At 34.5% G+C, this 24,715-nt stretch overlaps 1 protein-coding gene and 1 pseudogene across 42 annotated transcripts in view; both read right to left on the reverse strand.

The window, feature by feature from the left end:
- Window positions 1–12,514, reverse strand: part of LOC126719270 (uncharacterized protein At2g29880-like) — a 29,782-nt pseudogene extending 17,268 nt beyond the window's left edge.
- The window catches only part of LOC126717105 (disease resistance protein RUN1-like), a 188,773-nt gene that overhangs the window by 160,334 nt on the left and 3,724 nt on the right, over window positions 1–24,715 (reverse strand). For 32 of the 42 annotated variants that reach the window (XM_050418399.1, XM_050418395.1, XM_050418391.1 and 29 more), the window contains exons 3-8: window positions 24,372–24,644; window positions 23,473–24,270; window positions 22,362–23,344; window positions 20,846–21,122; window positions 19,772–19,809; window positions 17,262–17,602 (exon numbers count right to left, since the gene is read on the reverse strand). In XM_050418399.1, the coding sequence (XP_050274356.1) occupies window positions 22,556–23,344; window positions 23,473–24,270; window positions 24,372–24,644 (1,860 nt within the window). In that variant the 3' untranslated portion in view covers window positions 17,262–17,602; window positions 19,772–19,809; window positions 20,846–21,122; window positions 22,362–22,555. Of the gene's footprint in view, window positions 1–15,362; window positions 15,939–15,993; window positions 16,289–16,366; window positions 16,590–16,840; window positions 17,185–17,261; window positions 17,603–19,771; window positions 19,810–20,634; window positions 20,738–20,845; window positions 21,123–22,361; window positions 23,345–23,472; window positions 24,271–24,371; window positions 24,645–24,715 lie in introns of those variants that run through there. The other 10 variants (XM_050418414.1, XM_050418412.1, XM_050418408.1 and 7 more) reach the window with 10 other exon arrangements.

Below are 24,715 nucleotides of genomic sequence, written 5' to 3' on the forward strand. Positions count from 1 at the left end.
CTGGGTTTCCTGCCCGAGTTGGACAATGAATACCGTCGAACCACTCCCCAGAAGCAATGAGGAAGTCATTCTTCACGGTCTTATTGGATACTAGAAGATAAGAGATCAACCTAACGTCCTCGTTCCGGGATTTAAGATAATACCCATCATCCCTGAGGCGGTGACATTCGTACAAATAAGCCACATCGTGCCAAGTAAGGCCTAGATTCATCCGCTCGTCTAAGACATCTACACAGCCTAGTATCTTGAACATATTCGGGGCACACTGATACGGCGTCAACCTATGGTTGAACAGGTATTCCCTTGTGATCCTACGCATGGGAAGTGTCATCCCTCCCTCTATGAAAGCGATCATGGGGATAACGACTTCTCCCTCAACTCTATCTGTCAATACTCCTTCTAGGGGACAGTACCGCAGCCCAACCCCAGGGGGAATGTGGTATTTAGCCCTAAAGGCCTCCATAGCGGCTGGAGTTTTTACTAATTTTTCGAATCTACCCATCTGAACTGAAATGGGGAAATGAAAGTAGAGACCAAGAAGAAAAGTAAAGTCCGAGGAGGGAATTGAAACGGCGAAAAGAACGAAATGTACTGGTACCTGCACAAAACGCTCAATGGGACGCCTGGAAATCTCTCTTTTGGACGAAACGCTTCACGAAGAACGGCTACGGTGGCGCAACGGACGCAAGTGTTCGTATATCTCTGGGATTCGATGGAGTTCTCTGGAGTCTTTTGAGGTTTATGAAATACAGATAAGAAGAAGGAACTGAACCCCTCTGACGTCTTATATAGCCAGGAGGAGAGAGAAAAGATCGCTCCTGCCTAAAAATACGAGAAAAAACGATGGCCGTTCGATCCACGCCATGCCGTTGGATGAAGGGAATATAACGCCTCCAGAAGTTAATGGCCGCGCCTCGTAAATTGCAACGCGTCAAAAGTAACCGTCCGCACGCGCGCCACACGATCTCCTTATTTCCATCCTCTCACAAACATCAAAACCCCGCTTTTCTCCTCGGAAGGAGATAAAAACCGGAGTTTTGAGGGGCTATTGTGGGGCCCGGCCCAAAAATAATGGGCTATTCCAAATTCAGGCCCGTCCGAGGAGCGTCCCGTCCGAAGGGAAACCACATATGAAGCACTACTCAATCCCAGTAACGCCAAGGAAACCTGTCCGAGGAGTAACTCCTCCTCGGACATCACGAATCCCAGACGAGGAACTCTCTCCAGCCATTTCAGTTCATCCTCCCAACATATAAAATGAATAAAATCCAAAATATCTCATGGAAAGCTACCGCCACATTAATTGCGCCCCAACTACCCCCTTGGCCGCATTAATGAGGAAAAGACACCTGAACAGTACCGCCTTGGCCTCTGCAACTCACAAAGGGACTGATGAGGGCGTCTGATGGGACATGTGCTCAAGTAGATGCCTAGATGATCAACAGGTGTAAGGTTGAGATGAGAGGAAGAGAACTATATAATGTAGTGGAGTCCCTCAAAGAAAAGGACGGAAAAACTGTATTGGAAATTGAAGAAATAGAATCAGAGGAAAAAGATCCATTCTTGTGTCTTTATTTCTTTTTGCAAACAATACTGTCCATGCATTAGACCGAATAGGTTCACTGAAGCTAAGTTCTTTGACCCATCCTCTACAAATATTTATTGTGGGTTGCGCTTTGGGCCAAGGCCTGATCAACTGAAGTTGGGCCAGGAAAATCGTGCAACCACAGTACTTTATTAGTTTTTCATTGTTTTATCTATATATTTAATAATCTATTCATTTTGAGAGAAGTCTTGGCCACCAGTCATTATCTAAAAAGTAAGGATTAAGGACACTGTGAATAGGACAACGCTGGTTTTATGCAACATAATTAATATTTACTAAAAGCATCCAATTAGCCTCCGCTCTTTTGTTTTTAACTAATCATTTTCAAATATATCCATTTGCTAGACTCAATATTTATTTTCTCCATCTATCAAAATATTATTTCCTTGGTTTTTTTTAATCTTTCTCTTTACATTTTTCTCACTTTGTCTTTGCTAATGCACACTTCAACTCCACTATGCTACACTGCACCGCGCACCTTTGCTAATGTCACTACCCACACCTGCAACCAACTACTACTAATTCCACATCCAATCCATAGTTAATTAACTAGTGCAATGCTAATGCTTCTAGGATCTAGCATCCAATCCAAAGTCTCACGTCTACTACTCAAGTATACAGTGCAATCAGCATACTGTTTATTGAACTTAGATCTAAATGACATGAACCAACACAATTTTTTACATCTTTGATCATAAACGATATACCGTTTAACAAATAGGGTAACTTTTGACATATTAGGTCGTAAGGATAAATTGTTTGGTTGTTCTTAGCCCAAATGGCAGAAATGCCAAATAAGTTATATATGTATTGGGTGCAAACAACACCCTCTTTGCCATTTCAGCATGAATTTTGCTAATAATAAAAGAGATGAGTAGATGAAATTTACAAACATAAATCCAAACCCACCTATGAAACAGTGTGTAAGAAAAGAAGAAACTTATATCTTGGTAGTTAAAGTTTATAAGCATAAGCCCAAACCACCTAAAAAAGGTGATTTAAACTAGAAAAGACATACAACTAATTTTTATTTTTAAAACATATAAATACAAGATGCTCTAAAAGTAAATCAAGGGCCGTGATGTTACATTATATCGTAATATTACATTATTGTAATCTTATATTAATGCAATCTCAATATAAGAATATAACATTACATTATTTAGGAAGGATTAAGGTAAGGTGATGTGATATATTTTGTAATTTTAGATTATAGTAATGTTGGAAAAAATAACATTTACCAAAAATCTTAATGTCATATAATCGTAATGTGTATCACATCAAAGACACATCACAGCAAATCAAATGCCCTTAGGTGTAATTGAAAGTATGTTCAATAACTTATGTCTTCTAGGGTTATCTCAACTCTCAAGCCTAGAGAAGGATTGTGATAACTAATATAAAATTTGGTCACTTTTTTCTTTCAAGAATAGAGAAAGTAAACATCACCATGCAGGTGCTCCCAACAAAATCAAATTGACTTCCATCAAAGCGTTCAACACTTAAAATAATTGGAGTATATAAAATGAAATCAAGTAGAAAATAGTACTGATAAAATACTTCAAATTAAAATTAGATCTTATTTACACTGACAAAACTTTGGAACCATATCATTTTTTTTTTTTTTTTTTTTTTTTTTTTTTTTTTTTTTATAATTTTTATGAAATGAACCATAGCTAAATTTAACTCCAAATTGACAAAAAAAATATATGTACCGTCAAAGCTTTCTTGATAACCATTTACCACTGCAAATTTCTTGACCTTTTTTTTTTTTTTTTGATAGGTAATAAAATCTTTATTGATAAGAAAAGTACAATGAGTGTACAATAGTACACCACTGCAAAGAAATGAAATACAAAATAATCAAAAGGATAAGCTAACAAAATTAAGGAAATCAAACAAAGAAATACAATGCATAGAACCCCAAATACGAGGCCACTCAAAGTCCTAAGTAGCAAAGACTTCAACCGATCTATATGTCTCTCAATTTCCACAAAATGTTTGGGCATTGGGTTCCTTCCAAGTTAACCACATAAGACACGCCGGTACTATATTCCAAACATTTGAAGAATGAATTCCCAAAAATCTTTCTTGGCCATTCTCTCATCTTTTAAAAGTTCACAAGCCTCCAAAAAGAGCTTCTCATCTATGTTAGGAACAATTTTGACTACTCATGGCATTTGCTCATCTACTTCTTGTATCTCTTCCTAGATGTCCTCTGAACTTCTTGAGATCATGCAAAGGCTTAAGAAGTTACAAACTTTCTATTATTTCCACTGATAAGATATTTCAAACTCCCTAGTTGGATATTGCATATCCCAAGTTATATCATTGACCCCATTGGAAGGGCAATATTGTTGATCTCCATTTTCATGTCCAAACAACTTGATCTTCCATTTTGACTTTCATTAACATTAATCAAGCACAATTCACAAATATGAGATCCTATCTCTATACGCAATTGCATCCAGATGATCCTGCAAAATGTCACTTTTAAATGAATGAAAGCTACTCAAAATTATACAATTCATTAATTAGTATAGAATTAATATGATCGTGCTTCATTCCATATTACCCAAAAACACTCAATTTACTTGATGAAGAAAGTAGTAATGTCATTTCATCGAAGGGTAAAAAAAAAATACAATTGTGCATGCGCCATGCTTTGGGAAATGAAAGCTTCCCAAAGCTCAACATTACTAATGAGATAGAATGGCACCTTCATACAAGCTTCCCAAAGCTCAACATCAGCTGCCACTATTTTGCAAATTTCATCCCAAGCAAAGCCATTCTAATTGAGGAGATCCATGATGTCCATTACTCTTTCATCAAGCTCACTATTGGCAACAGAGGTCATCCTCTTCACCTACAATAACCTCACCAATATATACAAGTTAGTTTAATGACTTGAACTTTGAGTTGCTTTCTCCTCCTCCATCTTGAACCCCACCCCCTCTTCTACAAGCACACCATATCATATAAATCTAAAAATATTCCCAAACAATTTAAAATCATTTTGCAAAGTCTTCAAATAACTGCTATCTATCTTTGCTCAAATTCCATCTATTAACAAATAAATGAAACAATTGCCTATATTTGTGCACTTAATGTCACAACAGCTGCCTTTCATTCTTAGTGATACCAGAATGACAAAAGTACAAGAATATTGTATGCAACTTTGATGATATCCTCATTAGCAAATAAGCCTTTTAAAAAAAATTCAGTAAGTCATGTGCTAACAATCCTTGCCTAAAGTGAATGGAAATCAGACTCAATGTTGCAAAAACACCGTTATATTAAGAACTGCTTAAAACCCAAATATAACTTAACCCAAAAAAGATACACTCAATTTGGGTATAGAATCAAAGGTAATTGACATACAGAAAGATCTTTTAATTATGAGCATGTCTAGCCTCATATTGAACTACAAGATATAGAAATGAAGAAGATATCACATATCTATTCCAAAAGAACAAAGATTTGTTTTGGGCAAAATACAGCTAACACTCCTAAGGTTTGGGCTAATGCCAGCAAGGTCTGAGACTTTTCAAAATTGACCAACTTTGTCCCTAATCACTGTGAGAAAGAGGAGAAAATAAGTAACAGTTTATGGACCAAGTTGGTCCGTTTTGAAAAGTCTTGGACTTGGCTGACATTAACCCAAACCACAAGGGTGTTAACTATATTTTACCCATTTCTTTTCAACTTCAAATAGAAGCAGATACAACTACATGTTAACTTAATGCACGATTACAAATGGATCTGAGATAGGGCTCCACCACCTTACCACTGACTTGTTAACATGATTACAAATTCATTCGCAAATAACAATAATTAGAGCCTCATAACAAAAACATTTAAAAGGGAATAATTTAGGACGAAAAAAGTTGGATCTGAGACAAGGCACCTCTTCCTAAAGAGGACAAGAAAATCTATTAAATAAAATAAGGTTTTTTTTTTTTGTGTTCCAAATTTGAAAATTTTTGATCTAATACTAAGAAAGGAAAAATATAATTATCAAATGAAATCCAACACAAAAACAGAAAATGCACTTCAATTTATCTTATGAATGAGCCACATGGAATTGCATACCCAAGAGACAAAGACAATAGGTTATTAAACTCAAAATAGTGCTCCTTAAAAGGTGATCCTATCCTCTTCTGACAAGTACAATTTCTTCAAGGATCAGGTTAATGTATGCCCTTAAGGCACACATTAATCATCTATTTGAGGAAATTTTTATGAGAAATTAAAAAAACTGTCGAAAAATTTAATCACTTTTTTGCTTTTCCATAAAATAATTTCCTAAAATAGTTTACAAACATATGTCCTAAGGGCATACGTTAATAAAACCCTTATTAACATGGAAAGAAAACCGGCCTTACAGCCTAGAACACCTGCCAATTCAACTTCTGCTCAAACCAATTCACTTGAACCCATATTCATGTTCAATTCAGAAATCTCTCAAAGCAAAGATCAAAGAAAATTTTTGGTCTAACAAGTAATTAATGGTATCGGGGATGCAATCCGTCTCATGGACAAAAGTGAATTTTTTATCTAGTTCTAGTCACAGGCTTCCAAATGTTCTAAAATTATGTGATTGACACTTCCGGTTTTTAGATCTATTCAATATTATCACTACACGTCATCTTTTGTTTAGAAGCACATTTTTTGGGATGACTTCATGACTTCTGAATTGCAAGAACATACGCCAAGCATTGCCAATGTATTTTATGTTTTTCTTCCATTCTTGAATTGAAACGTTACTACTCTTTATGCAGGGACCGATGACTAATAAAAACAGATCAATACAATTGCCTCTTTGTTTTTGTTATAGTTGTGCTTACATATATACTATGTTCTCATCAAGAATTTGTCTTGTTTTAGGGGTTATAAAATAGAACGGTTGATACATAAACAGGTGTGTATGAGACAGATAACCTAATGTAATATGATGCCCCACAATTATATTTCAGCATATACAATCATACATTAGTACTTAAATAAACAATAGCAAATATCTTTTGGTATCTAAATCAGATTCTTTAAACTGTGCTAAATTGAAAACTTTTGAATTTCTCAAAAATCTAATTACTAAGAAGCAAAAACATAAATATTGAGTAGAAAGAACTCACCAACTGCACAAATGCTTGCCACCCCCCCCCCCCCTTTTTTTGGTTATCTTGTTTGACCAGATCAAGCCAATAAAATTGTCCCTTGGACCTTAAAATTTAATGTCAAGTCCTCAGCATGAAAACACCAAGAAGGATTTTTACATTAAAAGTCAAGATCCAGGAGAACATATAAATCCCTACAAAAGAACAGCAGCAGGTGAGCATAGTAGAAAAGGATATATCAAAACACAGTGATGAAAAAAAATAGCTAGTTCCGAGACTGCAAAGTTTGAATAAAATGAAAGGGTGCAGCCAGGAGTTCTAAGGCAAACATCTTATGCAGAAATGTTGTAGAAACATGCCCATGTCAACTACCAAAAGACCAATCCATGCAAAAGATGTCTCACTAGGTAGAAGCATCATTGCACAGTTATTTAATATTTATCATGTAAATGCAAGAACACAATTCGTCTAACAGATCATGATATAGGATTTTCCTCAAACAAAGATGATGGTATTGAATTATTATGTCCCAACAAGTTGTTGTTCAAAAAGTACAACCTAGATAAACATAAATACTAGTCAACTTCACACAAACACCTGGAGGGAAATCGGCATTGGGAAATGGCTTTCTACAATGCCAAAGTCTAGGCAGGTGATCATAGCATTAAGGCCTCAGATACCAAATCAAATTCAAACCCATCTTTTATCACAATCATCCAATTCAACTGCATTTTAAGACCATTAAGATCATAAACTATTCAAATAAAATAAAAACCATTATTTTCCCCCATTTTTTGAAGGGAGCAAAATCTATTCCTGAGTTTAAGTCACTCTTTTTTAAATACTAATCCACCAAACCTAATCACTTTGTAAAATTGTTTTACTCTCAAATGAATTTAAAATGCACCAAATTTAACAAGCAATGACTTTATCAGTAGACTATATAACCCAAAAATTTAAGCTCAAGGATTCACTCTTACTCCAACTTCTAAATTTTTCTTTTTGGTTGGTTGAATCTGTATATTTATTTATTTTCCATAATACAAAGTGCATTTTGGTTGAACTGAGTCTTCTATCTGAAAATTTATGGCACCATGACAATTCCATTAATCAAACCTTAAATTCCTAGCAACATTCATTTAAGCTATCTGTTTCAAAATAAATACCACTGAGCCTTTTCAAAACACCATGACAATATGCTAAACTAATTAAAACCAGTAATTCTAATCATTTCAAGAAATCTCTTGACAATGGCCAATTAGATGTGTATCTTAGTGAGTCTGAAAAAGCATAGGGCTTCTGACTTTACTGGTCCATTAACTAGATAATTTAATGTTTTTTTCTCGAATAATTTTGAAGGCTTTTTAACCATTACGAATTTACAAGATATTGAATTCAAAAACAAATAATATGATCATCAATTATACTTTTACTTTGCATATATGTCCTTTCAAATTAAATTAGTATCCCGCATGAAAGAACCCATTAATTTAGAGAAAGAGAATGGGAAGTGACAAAAACCCCCAAAGATGCAAATCAAACACTGCAAAACAAGGAGACATACTCTGGCATTCAACAATCAAACAGTAGGTTGAGAACACAACAAAGAAAATAAGACAATAAATAAGCAGATAATAACTTCCTTAAATTATTTGGGAAGTTCTTGTAGCTGAAACAAGAAACCTTCCAATCCTCAAATCTGGTTCTTCACTGTCAAGATCTGCATTGCACGTCGAAATGCTGTATCTTCCATTACAAATTTCTTCACCATATAGAACACATAATTTGTGACAGCTGGGAACAGATTTATTTCTATATGACGGAGCATCAGGATGCACCTGCATTTTTTATACATAAGCCACATAAAAAAACTACAAATATCTAAAGGATACAAGAAAGAGTAAATGGCAATTCACATTGGTATAAGAATCCTAGACATAATCCTCAGCAGTTACCATTTCTCCCGTTTCATCACAAGAAAACCCGCCCTGGTCAAGAAGAACCTTTATATCATTATATTGTCCCCTCAAATGTTTGTATCTTTTCCTCAGACCATCTTTGTCATGTGACATCCAAATTTTGCATTGAACAGTCCAACCATTTCAATCCATGCCTCAGACACAAATCCATGACCAATTTTATTCCCTCTAAGCACCTGGTCTGGTAACAATTCAATGAGGTAACGATCCATTGTTGATGTCCAATTTGTTTAAAGACATTCACTATTAGAAGAGGTACAGCCCTTCTTTTCTTCAACTACAAGAAAGGCAAAACTAACTGATTTATGAGGGTAATAAATAACTTTTCATTCAATAAAACATTTCAGACTTTTAAACATAAATTATGCTAGAAGCACATTATACTTGCCATCATTGACAAACAGTAACTCATATAATTCAACAACATAATCGGATAGCAATAAGATGGGTACAGACTACAGAACAATACCCACAGCCCAGTAAATCTGTCCCAACCCTAAGAGAAAATTTAAAGAAATTATTAAAATGAATTAAAATCTCATGGATCTTAATGAACTGGGCATGCCTACAAGCATGTAATGAAAAAACTAGAACCTATAAATTGAACTTCCATTTAATGATAGCATACATCAAGGAATAAAAAAAACTATCATACAGTATACGAATCTCTGTAATTAAACATATCTGATAAAATTCCATTTGTGAAGGTTAAAGACCTACTGGACACCCTAATATTAACCAGAGTCCTAATTGTGACAATCAATAAATCCCAAGTTGCATGTATAAAGATGAAACCAGCATTTTTATTTCGATAAGTAAACAGGACTATATTAATAAATTGAAGAGGATGTCCTCAAGAATACAGGTTCCCTATAAAGGTCCTCCTACACATTCAAGAAATGAACCTAACCCGTCTTGATATGTATTATATCATCTTCAAAATTTCTCCCTCGCCATAAATGACTGCAATGTCCGTTGCTGATTGCATTTCCAAATATCAATTCAAATCTCCATAGCTTAGCAAGGCCTTCCTATGATATGAGTGCGCATCTGGGTGTGCCTACATCAGCAATTGTACACATGAAAATACAGTAAAAATGAATACCAATAACCAAGTAGACAAACAGTAACTCTTTTCATATTTAGAGCCAAATTTTCCATTGAACAACGTGAGCATATCATTCCATGCTTGTTTCTTTTTCTTTTTTTTTTTGATAGGTATCATTCCATGCTTGTTTCTTGAATGGATTACAGATCTTATTGCCTTTTTTAAGTTGGTCCAGCAAAAGCTTGACAAAATATTGGTCCATCTCCAATCTGTTTTTGAATGCTCTTTACTTGTCGGTACAAGGCTATTCATTGCAACACCTAATCAGTAAAAGTAGTTTTTATTCATTCAAAATAGATTATCTTGAAATACACATTACAATAAGCTAACATAGAACATATGTAATTTCAATCAATCTTACTGCATCCAGTTCCTAGCTACCAAATGAAGTAAGATATGAAATTAATTACTATCGCTTCCAAAAAAAAACCCATCAAGGCTAGTTCAATCAAGTGTTCACAAAGCCAAGCACGATGTGCTCATTTCTCTGCAACATTTTTTCCTCTTTTATGTGGATGTAAATAAAGGTGCTTATTTCTCCTATAATACAAAAAGGTTTGCAAAGAAACGCAACTACAAGTCTTATCATTAGGTACTACTTAGGTCGTAATTGGCTAAGCACAGAATCAGCAGTAAGCACATTACTGATTCTTGTGGAAAGCAGACCAGAGATCACTGCCCAAAGACTAGCTAAAAGAGAGATTGCAGTGTACAAATTTCAAAGATGGTAAAAGGCCATTTTTACTTCAAAATTTATTAAATTCTATGGGGCATAGAGTCCCATCTATCTCTGGATAGACTTATGAGAAAAAGGGGGAGGGAATTGTTGCTTATGTCACTTTCTTGTATTATGCACACTCTCTAGAATATAATAGTAATAATAATAAAGAATTAGATAGTATAAGCAAATCAATTACAATGAAAAATGGTAATTTAAGCAAAAAAAAAAAAAACCCCAATAGCATACATTCCAATGCCACTCGCATATGCATCATTCCTGCTGATCCATGACAGGATATAAAAACACACCAGTATTCACTCCTTGAATGTCATCATCAAAGTCTATATCATGACTTGATAGGCTCTATCTTCCATCTCCTGTTGTATGTGCATATATCAAGCACAAATCATTGTAGTTCATCAAGGCTTTGTTTCTATAGAATTGTGCCTCTGGGTGAGCCTGCATGTATATAATGTCAAGTCAGCACTCACTATGACACCAAAGGTATAGATCAAATCAAAACATTAACAAAACTAAAGCACCTTGATGTAAGCATCCCAAACATGATGACTGGCAACCACCATTTGTTTAGTATCATCCCATGAAAATCCATTCTGACCAACTCATTGAATTGAGTCCACAAATTAGTGTCCAGTTTGTCCTTGTACGATTGCTACTTGCAGGTGTTTGGGTGCCCATTTCTTCCCCCTAAAACATTCAGACTATCATTCTAGTGATAAGGTCCCTTCCTACGCTATGCTTCCAATCCATAAACAACAAGTCAACCTAGTCCTTAGCTATAGAGGTGGAAAATTCAAATTCGCCAGAAATATCTGAAACCCATTAATAAGATTTGCATTCTTGTTTCATTTCGTTTAACAATTCAAACTCAAACTAATGAACATTTATAGCAAACACACTGATTATACCAAAGAATTAGGATCCTCCAGAGTTTTTAGGCTGACTTCATCATGGAATTCCTAAAATCTTATCTATTTGTTTTGGAATGAATGGATTGCTTATGACACATCATCAATAATTTAAATAGATACCAAAATGGTGATAGTCAATATTTTATAAAACGTCGATACATCGTAAAATATAATCCACTCCTTTAAAAATGAATGGATAAGATTTTAGGAACTCTGCAGTAGAGTTACCCGGATATCTTAATACATATATTATTCTGAGCTTAAGTTCTACATGTTACCCATTTTTTTAGCTGCTTAGAAAGCTAAAGAGAAAGGTGGACGATTTTAAATCCTAGATATTAAAAGATCATTGGGGTCTCTCGGAAAACGAAAACCCAGAGTTTCATTAACAGAGTTTCTGAACTTTTTGCTTATCTATAGCTAAATTAAGAATTCTATAATTGCAAAATAAAAATTCAAACCTAAATCAGCTGTCAAAATGAAGATATTAAAGAGAAACTACTATAAAATTCGAGCTCAAATTATACATACTTACACCTTGTCTAATTCTTGAGAAAACTAATAGAAAATGAAGGATAGGGGGAAAATATTCAATTATATGTGGTACACTGTATTGGGTTTTCATAAAAAAATCAAAACAGAATATCATTCCAACCACAGTTCCTTTTAATTATGCTTCCAATACACAAAAGGATGAGTCAAGCCAAAAGTCCAAACATGTGTGTGTGTGTTATGATTTAGAGAGAGAGTGTGTTTGATACCATTGAATTGTGGAGAGAAATCGCAGAGAGAGAGAGAGAGAGAGTGAGAAAGAAACACTGTGGTTGCCGTTTGGCTGCTTTGAGAGACATACTCCTCTCCGTGGACTGCTATATCGTACTCCTGCACCACTCCATAACAGAAAAATTGACCAAACTGTCAATGTTTAACCAAATGAATGCCTATGACTATGAGCACCATTTTCCATGTGGGAATGGTGACTGCATTTGTCTTCCCGTTAATCAGCTTGATGGGTTTTTTTTCTTTCTGGGTGCCTAGCTTATGGGGTTTTTGTCTTTTCACGGTCGTTAAGAGTGTGTTGATAAATGTAGGAGGAATGAAAGGATCCAGGGCAAAAGGGCCAAATAATATTATTTGGCAAAATATGTAAGAATCTACCATTATTTTAAAAATATATAAAGGTGTACCAATTTTTTGAAACTCGAATTTATGAAACTCGAGATTGTCATGTAACTTGAGTTTTATGAACTCGAATTCTTTAAAAAAATAGCCTCTAAATTTGCTGTGTTATTTTTTATAGAACTCGAGTTACATAAAAAATTGATGGCTATTTTTCCTGAAACTCGAGTATGTGAAACTCAAGTTTTAAAAAAGTAGTAAATTCTTAATTATTACTTATATAATATGGTAATATTTAAAAAAACTAACTAAATAAATCAAATTAACACGTGTTTATGACATACATATACAAATTGATTAAAATCAAAAGTAATAAAGCATAATAATGAACCAAAATAACGGTTCTTTTTCATCTTATTCATCATCTTGTCTAATCAATTTCATCAAAATTAATGTTATAATTTTCCCTCATAAAAATAAAAGAGACTCAATGTTATAGTAATGTTCATCATTTTGCAAAATTATTTCTTCATTAACATTTTCTTCTTCTCATTAGCATTTATTATATCTTTTTATTCTTATCTGAACTTACCGTGGTTGGCTTTTCAAAATAGTCAGTATTAGAAGTTTCCCTAATATATGTTCATTAAAAAAAAAAAAAATCCTTTTATCATTTAAACAATGGGCAAGGGCAGCCATTAGCATCAATAAATGGAGTTTTCCTTAATGAAACAAGTTAAGAGGTTATTGACACGTCCCCTAGGATGAAACAAGCTGAAATGAATTAAAAAACCACAGTAGATAATTCCTTTTTTTTTAGAGAATTTCAACTATGGCGTTCGCTCTTGATGATAGTTCTTTATTATCAAACCAAGCCACTAATCAGTTTTTGGTGTAGGCAGGAATTGAACCCCAGATCTCTTATTTAACAATAAAATTTTTTACCAATTAAACTAACTAGAACCCACCGCAGTAGATAAATCTTATTACACATACTTACAAATGAATTATAATCTAAAAATAGCGTACCAATTAGTGACCCACCATTAATTTTCATTGAGGTATTCATTGGGAAAAGTTAACGGATGTTATAAGTGCATTAGTTTAGAAAATATTTTAGAAATTTGTTATGAGAAAAGAAAAGAAAAACTAATTTTTTTAAAAGCATTTTATATTTCCCGTCAAAATGGTAGTAAAACTTTCATAAAATTTTCTATTAACAAATACCCTAAGGGCACCAATTAACCAGATCCTTCATTATTTAATTGAAATCTATTTATTAGCCATATTGTGAAATGAATAATGTTATAAACACAAACTTTTTACAATATTGTTCCAATTACTAATGTGACAAATTTTTACTGATTCTCATCTAGGCCCACCATTGACATTACTTTTTTACTTCCTAATAACCACTTACCTCATCAATAGTTTGTAAAATATATTGTAGTTTTAGCGTTTTCCTTGTGAAAAACCAACCCAATCATATGGAAAAACTTCCATATACGGACACACCCAAATTCGCACTAATTTTCACAACTTACTAGGTTGTTAACTTATGATTAGATTACAACACTAATACATGGCATGAGACTATCACGGAACTTGGTGAAAAAATGGATTTGGGTGCACCAATCACAGGCTGATACTAGTCTGTTGTGGGATTTGGGTGTGAACATGGATAATATGTCCATAAAGTTTTCCTAGATTTTTTTTTTCTTTTTTTTTTTTTAAAATATTACTAAAGGAAATTAGGACCATACGAAGGTTTCAAATGGTCTACAAAATAGGTAGAGGCCTGATCAGCCCAACTTAAACTGTTGCTAAGGCTGTGTTTGGTTGCTGGAAAACGTTTTCCGGAAAATACATATTTTCCGGAAATGCTAATTTCCGGAAAAGGAAAATGTTTTCATGGTGTTTGGTTGCACTTCAAAAAATTTTCCGGAAAATATTTTCTGCTGTTTGGAAAAGAAAGGAAAACACAAATTCAGAAAAACACAACCCACACAACCCAGGAAAACATTTTCAGGCCGACAAATTCACGGCGACAAATTCAGGCCGACGACCGCGCCGTCGATCGCGATCCACGGCGCGATCGCGATCGGAGATCGCGATCCACGGCGCGATCGCGATCCGAGATCGCGATCCACGGCGCGATCGCGATCCGAGATCGCGATCTCGCTGCGTCGATCGCGATCCACGGCGCGATCGCGATCCGAGATCGCGATCTCGCTGCGTCGATCGCGATCGCGGATCCGAATCGCGCCGTCGATCGCGATCTCGATCCGGCTTCGCGAGATCGCGATCAACGGCGCGATCTCGCGAACGCGAGATCGCGCCGTCGCGAGATCGCGACGTTGATCGCGATCTCGCCTTCGCGAGATCGCGCCGGCGAGATCGCGATCGCGCGATCTGGGTTGATTTCCATCTCCTTCTCCCTCGCGCGCGCGCTCTCTCTCTCTCTCTCTCTCTTTTCCGGAAATCCTTTGAAGTGAAAATAGAGCCGGTAATTGATTTCCGTGGTCAAAGGCTAATTTTTTCGGTCAACGGATTTCAATTTCCGGAAAATAGAATTTTCCGGACCAACCAAACACACCTATTTTCCGGAAAATCATTTCCGAAATGCGTTTGAAGTCGATTCAAACGCACCCTAAATTCGAGTCATTAACAAAAAATTTGCCATGTAAAAATTAAAAACAAAATTTCTATCAAGTGTATAATGATGTATCATAATATGCTTATAGCTCATTTTACATAGATAAAGCTATTAAAGTCAAAAGTCAAAATCAACCTTGAAATGAGTAATTTGATACGAATCTTTTGACCATTTACAACTTTAGAGTGTTATAAAAGTAAATTACTGTCAAACAGTGTCTTTCAAGGGAGATTCGTGGGCTTTTTTCTTCTTGGGTTGAAGTTTATAAGCATAAGCCCAAACCCACCTAAAAAAAGTACATTAAACTAGAATGGACAATGGGCATACAAATAATTTTTGCATTAATACAACGAAAGGGGCTGGTAAAACGACTCAGTAAATACCTTGTTATGAACAGAAAAACACTTATACCCCCTGCTTAAGCTAGTCAGAAGTGTCTTCCACAATCACTCCTAGTCTTCCAATATATGACTTGAAATCAAGAGGACAAGGTGAGAAAATCCTTTAGGCTTCTTCCAATATAATTTTTTTGATTGCCAAACATCTTAGCAGTCTTTTTTTTCCCCCTTCTTGTGATTTGACCACAAAACTGTTTAGTGGTAATCATCAACTGGCAACTACCAGGAGGTGTGCACACTCTAACAGGCCTCTCTGGTCTTGAGATTGCAAAGCCTGAGTTGTTTCATAAGCACTTGAGTACCTACAAAACAGAGACATAGAGAGCATTAGGACAGATTGCACAGAGAGCTTTCCATCTGCTTTTTTACAATTTATAAGTACGTAGTGCTTAAGTAAATCACTTTTTAGACAGTGCATTAGAAAGTAAGGTCAACAACTTTCTGCCTTCTAGGGTTATACCAACTAGCAAGCTTCCCAACTCCGAAGTACTCCATGATGGCCTCTCCACAATACACAAATACGGTGCTTACAAAGTAGCAGATTTTTGTTCTTTCTCTCATAAGATTTTCAAACTCCCAATTATCATCAATCTCCATCCAGAGGACATTATTGTTGAACTCCAATTTTGTGTAACAAAATATTAGGATGCACCTAGATATTTTATAATATAAGCAACAAATAGAGCAAATAATTGTCTAAATATACTAGAATGGATAAATGGCAATTCACCTAGGTATAAGAATCTTAGACATAATCTCAGAGGTCACCATTTCTCCTGATCTCAAGACAACCCTATCTGTTCAAGAAGAACCTTTGTATCATTACATTGCCTCCTCAAATGTTTGTATCTATGCCTCAGAGTATCTTTGTGATGGTGAGACCAAATTTCCCATTGAACAGTCTGACCATTTCAATCTAAGCCTCGGCCACGAATCCATCACCAACTTTATTCCTGTTAAGCAAATAATCCATTTTTTATGTCTGATTTATTCTTGGACGTTCACCAATCAGCACAGGAATGGCGTTCTTTTATGCACCAACAGGAATGATAAAATTTATTTATGGGGGAATAAAAATTCATTTAACAAAGCATTTGAGAATGCACTTGCCGGGACAGGGCTATTCATTGCAACACCTAATTGGTAAAAGTAGTTTTTATCACAGACTAACCAAAATGATCAAAAATACATGTGAACAAAGCAATGGATAAAGCATCAAATTTACTAGGGATGACAAGTGGATCTGAGAAAAGGAATCTCCTTCTCCAAGCCTATGTCAGGGAAAGACAGGAAAACTATTAGAGAAAAGCTTTTTCTTTTCTTTTTTTGAATTCGATTTTACAACTATTTGATATGATTCTTAGAAAGGAAGAAAATATAATTATCAAATGAAACAATCAAATAAAAAAAGAAAAGGAAATTGCAATTCAGTTTATCTTAAATATTTGCCACATGGATCAGCACACTGAAGAGATAAGGAAAATGGGTCGGCAAACTCTAAAATACTCTAAAAAGAGCAATCCACCATCCTTTTGTCAAATATAATTTCTGCCAATCACAATGTCCACATTTGTTCAATCAGCACATTCCAAACTGCCTTATTTTAGCATGAGAAGAGAACCAACCTTATAGCCTTGAACACTTCCCAGTACTCTCCCACCAAAACGAAGTCAGTTGAACCCATTTTCATTTTGTAATTTGGGAGTCTTAAAGCAAATAAGTAGACAACTAAGATAGCTTAGCCCAGTTGTACATCCCCACAAGATGATAATAGGTCCATAGAGAATCTCCATTCCCTTTCCCACCTGGAATCTGAATTAGATGCCTCATGTTGCTCCTACAATCCCCTTTAGTCAAACCCCTATCATGCTGAAGATGCCAGTTGGGGGTCTGTTCACAAGAACTGAGAATTTCTCAGTGGAAAGTGTTGACATAAGCAGAAGTCCATCTTGCCCTGTAACCATATCTGTTAAAAACAAAGAATTTTGATAATTTCACAACAGTACACAAAAAATAAAAACAAAAGAGAGCATCCAGAATGCAATCCAAATCAGCATTCATGTATCATAAGTTCCACTTTGCCATTCTTCTCAATACACCCATATCTCTAGCTACCATTGTGTTCTTATTTCCAAAAATAATTTATAAAAAAATAAATAAATAAAGAAAAAGGGTAATTTATGAAAGAATTATTGTTCCAAACTTTCAAAGGTAAGATAAGTTAGTTTCACACAGTAGTGAAGTAATTTGTATAAGTGTAAAATTTTACAAAAGCTTCTTTTCATTCTTATTCTTTTTTAATATTTAGATAATAGAAAATTAGTAATAATTACAAATAACTGTACATTGGAGGCTGGAATCTCCTCCAACCACATATAATCCCCACCAAATTTAAAGGAAATGACAGATTTCTAATCCATACTAATATATTCCAAAAAAAAAGGAGAAAAGGATTACACCATTTTATGATACTATACTATTTCTTCCTTAACACCAAATTTTGTAAACCCATTACTCCTAGGTTTGAGCGTTGCATGAATTTTAATAATTAATTCTATTATTTATTTTACCTTGTCATTTTCTTAAGTTCCCAATATTGCTTATATTTTGTTGGCATTAATGTAAGACTTGTGCAGATTATCAAAAAAGGAAAAAAAAAAAAAAAAAGTGCAAGACTTATGCAGAGTGCACATCAGAAATCTAAGTCATACGCTTAAAAGAGTATTCCATAATAATATCTTTTCAGCAAGCTATGAAAACCTATAAGGGTATGTAAATGGGTTGATGTGCTGTAGTAAATTTAAGAATTCCTAATACAGCTCTTGTTTCGTTAACACAAATACAAATACACATCTCCCTCTTCCCTCATTAACCTTGGAAAATGGCTTATGTGCAACTCCTTTCACCATCTCCAAAGTAGGATTTTTCTTCCATAAGCCATTTCCTATCTCAAATATCCAGCTTTCTACCCATAAATCCATATATATAAAATATTGAAAATAAATTTTTTTTTAACTTTTTAAATATTATTCTTATTGTATCTTAAAAGAGGACAAGACGATAACTGCTTAACCGGTTATTATATCCTTCCTAGCTAAATGCTTACTATTGCCAAATCCAGCAGGCCTCATTTGGCAACTACCACTCTGCCCCTTCAAATCCCATAAGAAACTATGCTCAACTAATGAAACCAATAATTCCAATTCAGTATAAGTAATCTCTTGAGTATGTCTAAGCAATGTTGATCTTCATCAATATAAAATATTATTTTCATTTTGGCTTTACTTGTCCATTGCACAACTTTATGCTTTTCACTAAAAGAATTTTAAAAACTTCTTTTCCATTAAAAGGAATGCAACTCAGCAACAAATCATATTACTAATTTCTTTCATTAGTTCTGTTCTTTTGTTTGCATTACTATATCCTTTCAAATTGGCTTAATACCCCTTTAATGATGAGCATGTTAATATAATGAAAGAGAGTGCGAAGTGACAAAGATGAAAATCAAACAATACAACTAAAGAGGGAGACATACTCTGGCATTCAACAACTCAAAAGAAATCAAACAAAGATGATGCAAAAGAAAACAGTTTCAAAGTAACAATAGTAACTTGCCTTGTTTCCTTGAAATTTGATCAAGAGGTTGTAATTTTCTTTCACTGTGGCTATGAATTGAAATTGGAATCATAGTTCACAGAGGGATAGGCCAGTGATGAGGAACCCAAAATAAACCCATGTCCAACAGTTAAAGCAAATCCCATATCAAAGTCAGACCCACTTGTCACATCTAATTAATTTTTTTGACTACAATCCAAATAATTAATTTTTTTTGGCAGGGTGGAAGGCCTGACAAAAGAAACTCACACAAACACCATTAAAGCCGATATCTTGACTCACTTGGTTATACCCTCTTATCAGAATTTGGATTTCCATAAATCAAGCACAAATAAATTTAATTTAGACTGAAAATTGTGGGTTCTACAACATGAGATTTTGGATGACAAAAACTGAGATAATGCAACTGAAAGGACTCTAATATTGTAGGTCAAGAAACACTACCATGAAAATACAACAATATAAGCCGACAATACATTAATGAATTATTTTGAAAGCACTCAATGCTGAACAAACATACCAATCATCAGATCTGGGTCTTCAATGTTGAAATATGCACTGCATACAAAAATGTTTTCACTGTTAGTAACCTCTTTGCCATCTATAACAAATCATTTCAAACAGCTTGGCACATATTTATTTCTATATGACTGATATTTTATATATAAGCAACAAAATAGAGCAAATAATTGTCTAAAGATACTAGAATGGATAAATGGAAATTAACCTAGGTATAAGAATCCTAGACATAATCTCAGAGGTTACTATTTCTCCCAATCTCAAGACAACCCATTATGTACAAGAAGAACCTTTGTATCATTACATTGCTTCCTCAAATGTTGGTATCTATGCTGAGCATCTTTGAGAAGGTGAGACCAAATTTCCCATTGAAAAGTCTGACCATTTCAATCCAAGCCTTGACCATGAATCCATCACTAACTTTATTCCCATTAAGCATTTGGTATTGTAACAATCCAAAGAGGTAATGATCCATTTTTTATGTCAGATTTATTCTTGGACATTCACCATCAGCACAGGAATGGCCTTATTTTATGCACCAATAGGAATGATAAAATTTATTTATGGGGGGATAACTATTCATTTAACAAATCATTTGAGAATGCACTTGCTGGGACAGGGCTATTCAATGTGACACCTAATTGGTAAAACAATTTTTAATCACTGACTAACTAAAATGAAAACAAAAAAAAAACATGTGAACAAAGCAGTAGCTAATGAAAGGAAAACTATTGGAGAAAATCTTCTATCTTTTTAAAAAATTCGATTTTACAACTATTTGATATGATTCTTAGAAAGGAACAAAATATAATTATCAAATGAACCAATCAAAAAAAATGGAAATTGAACTTCAGTTTATCTTACATATTTGCCACATGGATCAGCACACTGAAGAGATAAGGAAAATAGGCAAACTCTAAAGTACTCTAAAAAGAGCAATCCAGCATCCTTTTGTCAAATATAATTTCTGCCAATTACAATGTCCACATTTATTCAATCAGCACATTCCAAACTGCCTAAAACATAGTTTCTAGCAGCAACCACAAACTTATTTTGGCATGAGAAGAGAACCTACCTTATAGCCTTGAAGACCACCCAGTACTCTCCCACCAAAACGAAGTCAGTTGAACCCATTTTCATTTTGTAATTTGGGAGTCTTAAAGCAAATAAGCAGACAACTAAGATAGCTTAGCTCAGTTGTACATCCCCACAAGATGATGATAGGTCCATAGAGAAGTGTGAATAACCTGTAATGCTGAAAATGAAAGTTGGGGATCTGTTCAAAAGAACTGAGAATTTCACAGTGCAGAGTGGAGACATAAGCTGAAGTCCATCTTGCCCTGTAATGATATCTGTCAAAAACAAAGAAATTTGACGAGTGTCACACCAGTACACAAAAAATAAAAACAAAACAGAGAATCTACAATGCAATCCAAAACAATGTTCATGTATCACAAGTTCCACGTTGCCATTCTTCTCTATAGACCCATATTACTAGCTACCATTGTGTTCTTATTGCAAAAACAATTTTAAAAAAAAATAAAGAGAAAAGCTAATTTTTGAAATAATTTTCTTTCCTAAACTTTCCAAAAGCTTCTTCTCATTCTCTCTCTCTTTTTTTTTTTTTTAATTTTTTAATATAGAGAAAAAATATTAATAATTACAAATAGTAGTACATTGGTGGCATTTAAGCTTTGTATGTTGGATGGAATCTCCTCCAACCACATTTAATCCCCACCAAATTTAAAGCAAATGACAGAGATTTCTAATCCATACTAATATATTCCAAAAAACCAAAAGGTTTACACCATTTTATGATACTATACTGTTTCTTACTTATCACCTAATTTTGTAGATCCATTACTCCTAGGTTGGAGCATTGCACGAATTTTATTAATTAATTATATTATTTACCTCATCATTTTCTTAGGTTCCCAATGTTACTTAAATTTTGTTTGTATGAATCTAAGACATCCAGATTATCGAAAAAAAAAATTAAAAAAAGGTGCAAGACTTGTGCAGAGTGCACTTCAGAAATCTAAGTCATATGCTTATAATATTTTTCAACCAGCTGTTAAAACCTATAAGGGTATGTATGTAAATGAGTTTATGTGATGTAGTAAATTTTAGAATCCCTAATACAGTTCTTGTTTCATTAACTCCAAACACAAATACACAATTCCCTCTTCCCTCATTAACTTTGAAAAAATGGCTTATGTGTCAATAACTGCTTTACTGCTAATTGTATCCTTCCTAAGATTTTAAGCAACTCCTAGTTAAATGCTTACTTCTGCCAAATCTAGCAGGCCTCAGTTGGCAAGTGACACTCTGCCCCATCAAATCTCATAAGAAAATATGCTTAACTAATTAAACCAATATTTCCAATTCAGTACAAGTAATCTCTTCAGTATGATCAAGCAATGTTGATCTTCATCAATATAATTATTATTTTTTTTGGTTTTACTTGTCCATTGATCTTCATCAATGCAGAACTTTGTACTTTTTCTAAAAGAATTTTGAAAACTTCTTTTCCATTAAAAGGAATGCAACTCAGCAACAGATCATATTACTAATTCCATTAAAAATAATACCTGGGCATATTTCTTCGCATCAGACTCGGTTTCTTTGACGGTGGATATAGATTGATAATGGAGTCATCTTTTTATAAAGGGATTGGCTATTGAAGAAGAACCCAAATCAAACCCATTACCATCTGCTGAGTCAATACCCAAACATAAGTCAAGCCCATTTGCTATATCCACTGGACGCCTTGAATCAGATGTCTTCAGGGACTAGAGGAGCTTGAAGTGTCTCCTGCGTCTGAGTCCGTATGTGAACCATTTTGAGATAGTAAAGGTGCGAGCAACTCTGTGCCGTCATCAACATTTTGAGAATTGTGTTGGATGATAACGGAATTCTGAGGAGCACATACGCATTCTACATGTACTCCCATCCTTGCAATCACAGGAGCGTATTTTCCGTTTTCACTTACCCAATGATCGATTTTACATGAAATCTCAACACGATTCCGATCACCTTGCATCAAGTCTCCGAATCTCCTCTGTAATTGGCTGTGAGGTTCTCCGAGAAACCACAGATGATCACACTTCAATTCATATAAACGCCACCCAACCATGTGACGTCGCTTACGACTATCAGTAGAAATGTGGATATCGAAATAACAATAGATAATATCATCACGAATAGAACCGTACTTATCATTATTAGCGTAACTGTCCTTCAACGGAATTAGATGAATAGCAACACAAACAGCAATTGATGGAAACTCAGGACCAACCCAGAATGATATGGAACTTTCAATGCTTTGATGATTGATCCAATTCGGAATCTTCTTTCCTGGTACTGTAATATCATATCTCTCTCCATGAACAACCAGATACGTATCTAGAGTGGGAAAGGACTCGGCATTAATTGCGTTGAACTTGGAGAGGGAGACCCGGGAAGAGCAATCAATCTGATTCGATAAATTGCGATGTGAATGTGAATCCATTAATACTTTGTGTTTCACACCTGAACATTTCATATTTGGTGAAAGCCCTAAATTTCTTCCAAACTGCATGAAATTAGGAATTTTAAGAAATTGAAGTTTAGCAAATCTAGTAAATGTATTTGCAAAGGTAACCAAAATTGTTTCTATTATTACTTTAAGAGAGAGAGAGAGAGAGAGAGAGAGTGGGGTACCTGAAGGATTAATTTTCTTAATGATTCTGAATTCAACGAGATGCAGTTTGTTGCATTTACTTGTCTTATACTTTCTGGAAGCTTTGGAATTTTCTTAAGGAACTTGGAATCCTGAATTCGAAGATAATTTAATCTATTGAATCTGATAATGCTTTCTCTGAGGTTCAAATCTTTACTCCCTGGTAATAAACATTTCTCTGAGTGGGTGAAGCAAGAAGTCAACTTTTTTAGAAAATTCAACTTTGGAAAACAATATTTTGAAAAGCCACCGTAAGAATTGCACGCTGCTGCTTGTCTACCAATCCCCACGTCCTTTGGAAATTTGACATTACCATAAAGGTGGAGTGTGCGAAGATGTTGCAATTTATAAATGCTACTAGGAAGTTGACACGAATAGAAATTGGAACCTATATCTAATCGCTCAAGCCCAGTGAGATTCCCAATTGATGGAGGAAGCTCTCTAATAGCAGTGTGTCCCAGACTTAGAAACTTTAAATTTTCTATTTCTTGTGGAATATCAGGTAACCTCTTAACCCTTTTGCAATAAAAAAGACGTAAATGTTTAAGAGATTTCATCACAATACAACTTGGAAGAATTTGAAGTTCATTGCAATTCCAGAGGTCCAAGCTTTCAAGCTTATCAAGATATCCAACAGAGTCATGAATCTTGACTAATTTTTCACAATTTTGGAGATCCAATTTCTTTACGTTTGGGGTGGCACTCAATAAGTCGGGTAATTCCCTAATGTGTTGATTGGAATTGAAATTCATATATGTCAAGTTTTTGCATTGTATCCTCTGTAGAAAAATGAAAATCAAAATTTTTAACCCCAACAAACGTTATTAAAATATAGTTTAATAAAGTAATAATAATTATAAATAAATAAAAATGATTATACCTTGAAAAGCTTGTCCAATGTAACTCGACTTTCTGGCATGTTGAGTGCAATGAGATTTTGAGGATCAAAATTAGGTGGTAAGGAAGACAAAGGAAAGCCGGACCAATCAAGAACCCTTAATTCGTTAGGAAAATATTTGAGACCTCTACAAATATCTACATTACTAGCCATGAGGAACTTGAGATTTTTCATCTTCTCAAAACATTTAGGTTCTAATTTCATCTTTGATGGTTCAGGTGAGCATATCATTATGCTTCGAATTTTTTCCGATCCCTAATTAGACAATGCATCAAGTCAATCATACCATACATTAAAATTCACTAAAAGTATAATGACAGTTAAAA

Source organism: Quercus robur, chromosome 3 (assembly GCF_932294415.1).
Source record: "Quercus robur chromosome 3, dhQueRobu3.1, whole genome shotgun sequence".
NCBI classification, from domain to species: domain Eukaryota; kingdom Viridiplantae; phylum Streptophyta; class Magnoliopsida; order Fagales; family Fagaceae; genus Quercus; species Quercus robur.